General features: G+C 44.8%; 1 protein-coding gene across 3 annotated transcripts in view; it reads right to left on the reverse strand.

Annotated features, from left to right (window-relative positions):
* Positions 1–9,992, reverse strand: part of EPG5 (ectopic P-granules autophagy protein 5 homolog) — a 55,568-nt gene extending 45,576 nt beyond the window's left edge. For all 3 annotated transcript variants that reach the window (XM_041423546.1, XM_041423547.1, XM_041423545.1), the window contains exons 1-6: positions 9,900–9,992; positions 5,402–6,319; positions 2,944–3,187; positions 1,956–2,092; positions 1,302–1,409; positions 244–317 (exon numbers count right to left, since the gene is read on the reverse strand). In XM_041423546.1, coding sequence (XP_041279480.1) covers positions 244–317; positions 1,302–1,409; positions 1,956–2,092; positions 2,944–3,187; positions 5,402–6,319; positions 9,900–9,947 — 1,529 coding nt within the window. In that variant the 5' untranslated portion in view covers positions 9,948–9,992. The remainder of the gene's footprint in view (positions 1–243; positions 318–1,301; positions 1,410–1,955; positions 2,093–2,943; positions 3,188–5,401; positions 6,320–9,899) is intronic.
* Positions 9,993–10,269: the final 277 nt, after the last annotated feature.

Consider the following 10,269-nt stretch of genomic DNA (forward strand, 5'->3'; position numbering starts at 1 on the left):
CACAAGCTATTTCACAGCTGAAAGAAAGCTGCATCATACTGTGTACAGCACAAGGAGGTACTGCCAAGGCTGAATTTTAAAATGAATGACTAAAAAGAGCTTGAATTAAACTGTGAATCTATTTGTGCCCACTTTTATGACTTTGCCTGCAATGAACTTTTGGAGTTTTACAAGCAGATTGTATGTTGTGTCTTCTACTCTTAAATAATCAGAACATACTTATAAAATCATGTTCATACTTACTTGACAGGAGACATAAGCAAGGCAAGAGATTGCATGAAATGAAAGACACCTGATGGGTTACCCAAGACTTTGATCTGAAATTAAATGCAAAAATCTAAGTAAATGTAAATAAGCAAGTTATTCTCAGCAGAGAAATTCACATTTCTCACTAGCTTTTTCTTAAGACTTAGAAGAATCCATAAAAGACAGCACCCACACTCTGGACAAAGTATTGCTATGGCAAAATATTGTGACTTGTCCAAAAGAATTACTTAGAAAAATTAAAGGAGGGTGGGAGGGGAAAAACCCAGATCAAAAGCTCCACCAAAAAAAACTGTGCCACATGACTCTCTTTGTGCCACATGTAGATCTGGGCACCAGGGGGTAATTCAGACACTGAGCACAGGGGAAGATAAAATCCTACCACATTAGTTTAATTAGAATCAATGATATTAAGGGTCTTTCCCAAGCTAATTTATTCTAGTCTATACTTCTATTGCATTGTTTGCCTTTCCTGTTAGTGTAATTTTCCTCTGACTAGATTTCCAATGTTTTCTCCTCTTAAAAGAGAAAATATGTTCTTTGGAAGAACACCCTGGTACTTTTGGACATACATTCACACTCCCTCTGACCTAGACAAAGTGAACCCTTTGTCCCTGAACTTTCCAGGGAAACCAGTCCCACTTCAATGTATAGGATATAAAAAAACCTGTTCCTCCTGATCCCTTGCACAGCACAGAGCTGACTCCAATCTCACTTTTTATATACAGCTGCTGCTTCAAGTCTAAATATGCTGGGGAGTGTTGGAGAACACTCCCAAAATCTTGTGCATAAGGCCTTGACTCCCTTTCAAGGAAACTCTCCAGTCAAGAGTGAAGTGTGTTCCCCTGTCAACCTGTACATGGTTGGCCTAACATGGAAAAACATATTCCCTGACAAACTCCTCAGTGCCACCATGATTCCACACATCAGGAAAGGCAGTGTGGGTCATGAGGGATTAAGCAGGCACAAGACACTCTCCTACCCATCGTGCCACTCCCTCTCCAACCTGCTGACAGTAAAGAATTAAACATTCACACCTGAATGAATGGACAAGCCCACTCGCTGATGCCAGCTGGACACCGAAGGATGTGGTTGAAGAGGAAGAGATGGTCACCTGGGCAGCCAATTCTCTGCAGCACAGACACCTAGAGGGAAGTATATTGAAATCAAGTAAATAGTTTTCAAGTGCATTTCCTTACAGTCATGCTAACTAGAGTAATAATGTTCATCTCTCACCCTAACAAACCTGAATTTTCAGAGCATGTTAGAGGAGAGCAATATTTAAAATCTGTTTGCTTGCCTTATGAGCCACAAACCATTTTTTTGGTGTAAAGTAACTATTTTTTCTACAACTGCATTAAAATCTAATTTATTTAGAAATTGGCAAGAACAAAGGTTTCTCCAACATGGCAAGTTTGAACAGCTATAGTTTCAAAACAAGTAAAAGCACAATGAGTATTATTAAGTTCACTGTGAGTAGTACTGGCTGCTCCCGTGCCAGTCCTCACTAATGCTGCCTGACTTTATCAGACAAGGGAACCAATTCTAAAGATCTGCTCAGAGATTCTGTTCCTCAAGTGGAACAAACCCCACCAAAAAACACATTGCCCACGAGACAGGAAGCAAAACAGTAACACTTCCAAAAATTATTCCTGAGTGCTGGATCAGATATTCCATGCCTACTCCCTCACCAGTCTCTGCAGCCACATGAGAAGGTCACTGTGAAACTGAGGATCTTCAATAACCCTGCGAGTGAAGCTGAAAAGGACACTGATACATTCCTTCAAGTGGCTCAAGTCTGAAGACAGATTTTCTGACTGCTTTGAAACTGTAAATTAAAAACAGAATTAATGAAGCTTTGACAAGAAGTAGCACCAGGAATAATGGGTTTGGGGCTGGATATAAAACTACTCTCTCTGTCTGCACACACCAAAATATTTCAACACAGCTGCCTGCTAACTCTGTCAGAAGAGAATACTTGGAGTACTTTGTTTAATCTTATAATTAAGCTCTGGACACTAATTATAAGAAGAATATAACATGGTTGCTCTCACAAAAGGCCTTCCCTCAACACCAGCTTTGCAAGAACCACCATTTACCACACACATAAACTGTCTGGGAGGTGGAATGCAAAGGGAGAAGCAATAAGACAGAAAAATATCTGGGCCAGGAGGAGAAGAAATACTTTAGCTAGAAGATTATATTGGCACAAACTCAAACAAAACACTCAGTATGAAAACCAAAAAGATAATGCTAAATCCTAAGAGCTTAAGATTTTAAACAGTCTTCCAAGAGGAAGTAAAGAAGGAAAAATATCCAGCTCATTTTAGAATTGGGAAAAAGAACTGTAGATATTGTCTTGGACGATAAAACATTGGGAATTTGGGTGTCCCATCCACACAGTGTTTCTGTACAGTAATCAGTGTCAGTCTGCAGCCCAGACAGCAGAACTCACTCCTGCATTCAGCTTTTACTGCCCAGGTGAAAAGTTAAGGGAATTGGACATTTTCCTGTAAGAAAAAAGTTTCACTGATCCCTACATAAGACCAACAATTTTTTGCAAAAAAGAGGAGAAACACTCTGGTACACAAATTCCATCACAAGAGCCTGAAACTGCAGCCACACAAGGTGCTGGGCACCCTGACCAGGACTGGGAGCTGCCCAGACCAGCAAACACACCTTGTTCCTGCTGCTGCAGGGCCACAGATCTCAGCAGGGACGAGCTGCTGAGCAGCCTGTAAACATAGGACTCCACTTGCAAGCGGGACAGCACCGAAGTGTAGGAGTGCAGTGCCAGGGTCTGGTGCACGTGCTCTGCTTTGGCCTCAAAGAGCTTCTTCAGCTCCCCCAGCACGGTCTCGTTCAGCTCCACTGTCTGGTAGCGGTGGTGGCCTGTCACCTTGCACTGATCTGCACACACACCCTGAAAAGAGAGCAAATATTTCATGTCAGTAGTTCTGACATTTTGTTGGGTCACCCTAACTGAAATCAATCGTGATATAACCCTCTCTTAAACAGATTTCAAGGCTTTCATAAAAGGGGAGATTTCATAAATGGAAAAGACAAATATTTGGCAATATCCTGTGTGCTTTTTAGAGGTACCAATCACTAAAGATTCATACCCTTGACTTCTGAAGAAAAAATATTTTATAAACCCTCAGTAACTCAGGTTTGGAAACAGCCAGAAGTTGCAGCTTCTGCAGCACTGAGAGATGTAAACAAAACCAGGTGTCTCACTCCCAGTGAGTGCACCTGCTTCTTAGTTTACAGACTTCCATATATATTTGGACCTGCTATTTTAAAGCTGAAACATTCACTGGAACAAGATAAATATTTCCCAAACTCCCAGGACTAATAGTTTGCAGCAATTCCCTACTGCATGTTTAAAATGTTTTCCTCTGCCTCATCTCTACTTCTTCAGCACAAGAAAAATACAATAACATTCTTGCTATTCCTACAATAAATAACATTCCTGTTAATCTTTTATGCAATGAGGAAACATTCCTAAGAACCATCACTGTGAAAGCTTACCTTGAAAGCATCCCTGTGTTTCCTAAATTAGTAGAGTAAGAATTTTAAATTGGTATAAAGACAACAATTATTCTATATATTTATTGTGTACACACAATAAATATATAGTGAATTTGGATGAAATAAAGCAAGTAGCAATCTTACACAACTCTATGAGGACCTCAGAAGATGAAAGAGTGAAGCCAAAATTGCTTTTGGTACAGAAAATGATCACTGCAAACCTTAGAATACAGTAAGGCTCGGTGTTATTCCCAAAGAAAAAGGAAAGAATTCAGATGTGCTCAGTTCCTCAGCTCTGGTGAACTGCACTCACAGAAAGAGTAAAATCTGCATATGCATAGGTGTTCAGCATCTTTGGACAATTCTGATGATGTGTGGGCTATAAACAGCATCAGAACGACTTCATTCACTCCCACTGTAATGCTGAGCTCCAAAGGCAAATGTCACAGGAGTCTGGGGGAAAACTTTTCTGACGTGTGCCCCAAAGAACTCCATAAACCCTTGTGGTTTCCAGACAAAAATGTTACAGAGTACCATGCCCATTCTGGAGGCAAGCAAAACCACAGCCACACTTATGGAACAAGTTACTCCAAGTGGATGGCACTAATATGAGCTGAGCTATGGGGCTGCTCCTGAGCACAACTCGAGCTCCCTGCAGCAGGAATGACATCAATGGAAACTGTCCCTACAGTTGGCACCAGGCCAGATGGGACATCGCTGCTACAGTCACTCCACCACTGACACCACAGAAAAGGGTGTACACAGCTCATCCTTTCTGACCCCAAAAGAAGCAGGCCAGATGGGACAGTCACTCCACCACTGTCCCTCGGATCTGCTTGGAGTGCTGTGAAACTTCACCTGACACCACAGACAGAAAAGGGTGTACACAGCTCATCCTTTCTGACCCCAAACATCAACAACATATATCCCACTGCCCTGCACACAGAGGTTAAGAATCAAACAACAAACTGTCCTAAGTCTCAAGAGGATGATATTCTGAAGTACTGGGGGTCAGTGGAGAGACAGAAAGCAAAGGCAACAATCTCTGGACATGGACCTGTTAAAACCAGAGGAAGTCTAGAGGAAGCAAAGAAGTTGATAAGAGGACTGGAGCACCCTCCCTATGAAGACAGGGCGAGAAATTCCAGCCTGGAGGAGTGCAGAGACCTCACAGCACCTTTCAGTATCTGGAAGGGGCCTACAGGAAAGCTGGACTGGGATTCTTCATCGGGAACTGTACAGCACAAGGACTAAAGGGACTAAACTGAAACAAGGGGACATTTACGTTAAATATTAGGAAAAAAATCTTGACTTTGAGTGTGGTGAGACACAGGCACAGGCTGGCCAGGAATGTTCCCCTAGTCCTGGCAGTGCTCAAAGTCAGGCTGGATAAGGCCTTGAACAACCTGATCTAGTGGGAGGTGTCCCTGCCCACAGAAAGCAGGGTTGGGCTTAGATGACTTTTAAAGTCCCCTCCAACCCTTTTGTTGTAAAAGAATCACATTCTGTGATTCTTTTACAACAAAACACCTTAACTATGATAAACCTGGCAAGTAAAGTTAATTTCCAAACAGTCTGGGTTCAAAAGTAGCTTCAGCAACAGCACCTGCACAGTTTTCTGCTGTTCCTTGAAAGTCCATAATCTCCCCTTCACATTTTGGCAGTCTGTTGTCATGGCCTGCAGCTCTGCCTCAGCCAACAGCAGTTGCTTCCTGCAGCGCATGTAGTTGAGGAGCAGCTCGTAGAACTCGTGCCTGTCCTGGTGAGCCACACTCTCAAATTCCTCGGCATAGGAGTCGACGTTCTCCAGCCACGAGCAGGGCTCAAAGATCTTCAGCTGCTCCCTGGTGAACGGCACCAGCTCCGGCTCGGAGGGCAGCTCTGGGTACAGCCTCTCGTGGTGCAGCAGGGGCTTCACTGCCATGATGGTGGGCTTCTCGTAGGACAGCTCCAAGGACAGGTCTGGATAAACCGGCCGCGGAACACGCGCCTTGGATTTCTCAGAGCGCTGTGAGGAGCTGAGAGAAAGTTTCTCTGAAGAGCAGGAGAGAGGATCTCTGAAGTCTTGTCTGTTTTCAGCTCTTCTGCCCTGTACAAAGCCCATCACTGACAGAGGGGGAGCAGTACTGGACTGAAAGGTAGTGCTCAATAAATCAGAATTTCTAGATCCACTAGCAACGGCCTCCACAGGGCTCTGAGGTTTGTCCAGCTTGCTCTTCTCAATATCCTCCACACATTCCTCCTGGGAAGGATCAGCTTTGACCTCTTCTGCATCTTTGGGAGGCTCCAGAGTCACTGCCAGAGCCCCTTCATTTGCTGGAGATAAACTACTTTGGGGGATGTCAGACACATCATTTGTAGTTCTCCTGTTGTCTGCTTCATCTCTGAGCTGAATTTCTGTGAATTCTCCAGGATGTTCCACTTGCACTCTCCCAGCTTGAGAAGACCCTTCTGGCACAGGAGGCAGGAAAACATCATCAGGCTCCTGTACCTGGGGCTCCTCACTACTTTTCTTCTTTTTTTCCTAAGAAAACAAAAAATTAACAGTGTCACTGCCAAATGAATCTCTTCATCTTGCATCCCAAATCCCACCAACACCAAAAGTAGTATTTGTCAGCGTTATGACTCCAAAAGCCCTTTCAAACATACTAATTTTCATAAATTTAATTATTATTATTTATTTATTAAATATAAAAGCAAATATACCAAACAAATCTCTGTTCTTTAGCAGCCCTCTGAAGACTGTCTACCAGTGTGTGGTTTTGTGCTCTTGCACAAGGCTTCAACACTTCTAAGCATAAATCTATAAATATCACAGGACAGACTGTTTCATCAACACAAAAAATAATCAACATAACAGGTCCCTGACACCTAAGAAGAGTTACTCAATTTCACCTATTGACAAAGAAAAAAAAAAAGTTACTCTGTGATCCAGATCCACCTTAAGTTTACAGAATATTTTAGTGACTGGAAAAATATTTTCAAAACAGTAATTTCAGAACAAAGCAAGTCTGGAATGTAACCCTTAGCTGTACTCTAAAATCACAGTAACATCTAAACAATTACTGAAATACCTATTTTAGCAGGCAATACACACTGGAGACATAGAAAAACTTAGTGCAATAAAAACTGTAAATCAATTTAAAATTACAATTAGTTTGAGGCTAAATAATTCCCATAAACCTAATCTAAGGTGTAGATTAGCTTCTTTCCCAAAAGCACAGCATAGGAAATTAACTAAGATTTTGATAATCTGTAAATCATTTGCCAACTTGTAAAACAAAAAATTGGCAAAGTGATTAGCCAATCTGTAAATTGTGTAGACCTAGCACTGTATTAGGAGCAAAAATGAGGATTAGGTCACACTGCTCCACTTTTGGATGACCCAGATAATGTAACAATGAACACAGGTGAAATGAGTACAAGCTTTTAATTTGGGGAAATAATAATAGGAAAAAGATGACAGTTTTGGAACCTTGCTTACAGTATCACATTTATTTTTACTAAACATCTGAATGTTTTTGCCTTAAGAAAAAGCATAAATGACAACAGCTCAAATCAAGGCATAGCTCACCTTGATCTCAAGACTAATTTTACTCTGAACATATGGTCACAGGTCCTTTACCAAAAAAAGGAATTACTCTGGCTTGGCTTCCATACTGTTTTCTGGTGTATTAAAACCTGTAAACACTTCTGATCACAAAACAACTCTGACTCACTAGCTAAAGCTGCAGGTGAGAGGCTAAAAATACATCAGTGCAATTTTTAAGCCAGGACTTGTCATAATAAGCATCTCCTGACAATGACCTCAAAGTCAATAATTTCCACAGGATACTGTATCACTAAATCATGTTTATACAGTGTATTGATCCACACACTCCACAAACACATCCTGGTCCTCTCTCCTGTACAATCTCAACGTTTCCTCTTGCAATCCTCATACAGAATAAACTCCCTTTATCTCTCAGTATCAGCCTGCATCCCTCCCAGACACAGCTGTTTTAAAATTTATGATGTGCCTTTCGGTTCTCACTTTCCTAGGCAAAATAAATGGCATAATCGATAAAAGAGATTTCACCTGAAAAACAATGAGAGAAATCAAGTTCTGAACTAACACAGAGGAAAATTCTGCTTAAGCCACACATCAAAGAACCCCAGAATGGTTTGGGCTGGAAGGGACCTTAAAGACCACCTCATTCTAACCCTTTCCATAGGCAGGGACACTTCCACTAGACCAGGCCACTCCAAGCCCTGTCCAACCTGGCCTGGAACACTCCCAGGGATGGGAAAATGGCACCTGCTCATTAGCCTTGCCCTGTGCCTGATGCTGCTGGTGCTGCACAAGTTTAACTTTGGGGCTACTATTGTCAGAAAGCCCTGGGCTCCATTCCACCACTCGGCAGCTCTGCAGCTGAGCCAGCCTTTCCCTCAGCTCACAAGAATTCCAGCTTTTCAAAGGATTACATTACAGCTTTTTCTGCAGCATGGGAATGGAAAAGTCCTTAATGTGAGTGACCCGCAAACTGCATCCTCGAGCACGCCCGGGTATTAACAGAGGTGAGCACAGTGACAGCAACAGAAATACCCAAAACGGGTCACGTGCAGCACCGGAGAATCCAGGGTTCTCACATGTGACACCTGCAGTGAATTGTTTCACAGTGAATTTCACCTGGAAGGGATGGCTGAAGAGTGGAGTCACCACACACGTGTCCCTAATGAAACAGCAGTGTCATCCATGACTCACCACCTTCCTGCAGAGAACCAATTCTCTTAGGCAGCAGTCTGAAGGTCTGACTGCCTTGCACACGCCAGGGGGCTGAATCAAAACCAAAACAACGACACAGTAATTCTTCTGGGATTGCTTTTCCCTGCAATCTTTACTTGCCTTCCATTCAGGAAGCACACCCACACTTGACACTTAGATTTAACCCTGGTTTTACAGAACACTGGTCAATTAATTCAGTGTTTTCAAAGAGCTTTGACAGTTGTGACTTCAATGTCCTTGCTCTGTATGGTTGTCCATAGGGACAACAAGAAAGAGGTCAAGAAACCAAGGAAAACATTTCCATTATGTCAGGTAGTTCAGATTATTTCCATAAACACTCTGCATAAAGAAAATAAAGCCTTCAGAAAGCTGTCAGTACTAACATCATGAACAAGGAACACATTCAAAATAGGATAAAAACCTAGAAATAGTGATACTTAAAAACTGCAGCACCAGCTTATGAAGAAGCAGCACTATCATCAGTTACACACAGCATCATGTTCTCAGCATTTCAAAGGCAAATGCAGACAAGATGGAGTACCACAGAATCACAGAGTTATTTGGGTTAGACAGGAACTTAAAGACCACCTTATTCCACCCCTGCCATGGACAGGGACACCTTCCCCTGTCCCAGGTGCTCCAAGCCCCATCCAGCCTGGCCTTGGGCACTGCCAGGGATCCAGGGGCAGCCACAGCCGCTCTGGGCCCCCTGGGCCAGGGCCTGCCCACCCTGCCAGCCAGCAATTCCTGCCCAAGATCCCAAAATCTGTGCCTGCCCTGTGGCAGTGGCAGCCATTGCCTGTGTGCTGTCCCTGCAGGCCTTGTCCCCAGTCCCTGTGCAGCTCTCCTGGAGCCCCTGGAGGCCCTGGCAGGGGCTCTGAGGTGTCCCTGGAGCCTTCTCTTGTGCAGGGGAACAGCCCCAGCGCTCTCTGCAGGACTGTCTCCCCACAGTACGGTAAAACACTGTAAATGCGGGTAAGCTCCACCGCTCCCCACAGCACACAGCACCCCCGAGGAGGCCGTACCACAAGATAATAAAAACCTTGTTTACACCCTGCTACAGCACACGGCCTGTCACAACCCTCACACGCCTGGCAAACACTACAAACCCAAGGATACGGAGTGCAGGACAGCAGGAATCTTTTTACGAAACAAAAAAAAAAAAAAAAAAAACACAACAACATCACCCACACACGCTCCCCCGCTCCCCACCCTCCACCATTAGAGGCCGCACAAACACGGATGTAAACACGGCCTGGCGCGGCCACCCCCACCCGCGGGTCGCTCCCCCGCCCCAGCGGCCGCGGAGGTCGCCCCGAGCCCCCCTCGCTGCCGGTACCTTGGGGCGGGAGCGGGCGCGGCGCGGGGGTCGCACGGCCTCGGCCATGGCCCCGCTGCCCCGCGCTGAGGCGGCACCGGGCCGCGCACGGACGGGCAGCGGGACACGCCCCCGCCGCACCGGCCAATCGCGGAGAGAGATAGGCGGTGGGGCACGCCCCCCACGACACCGACCAATCATAGAGCGCTGTTGAGGTGGGGCGGGGCCGCGGCCGTGTGGGCGGGACGGGGCGAGGCTGCAGGGGCGGGGGGGGCTGAGGGAGCCGGGGGGCGTCGAGGGGACGGACAAACACTCATGCGGACAGACAGGCACACACACAGGCACACACACAGACACTGCATAGGGACAGACAGACACTGCAATGGGCTGA

Source organism: Onychostruthus taczanowskii, unplaced genomic scaffold (genome assembly GCF_017590055.1).
Source record: "Onychostruthus taczanowskii isolate IOZ18803 unplaced genomic scaffold, ASM1759005v1 scaffold79, whole genome shotgun sequence".
NCBI classification, from domain to species: Eukaryota; Metazoa; Chordata; class Aves; order Passeriformes; family Passeridae; genus Onychostruthus; species Onychostruthus taczanowskii.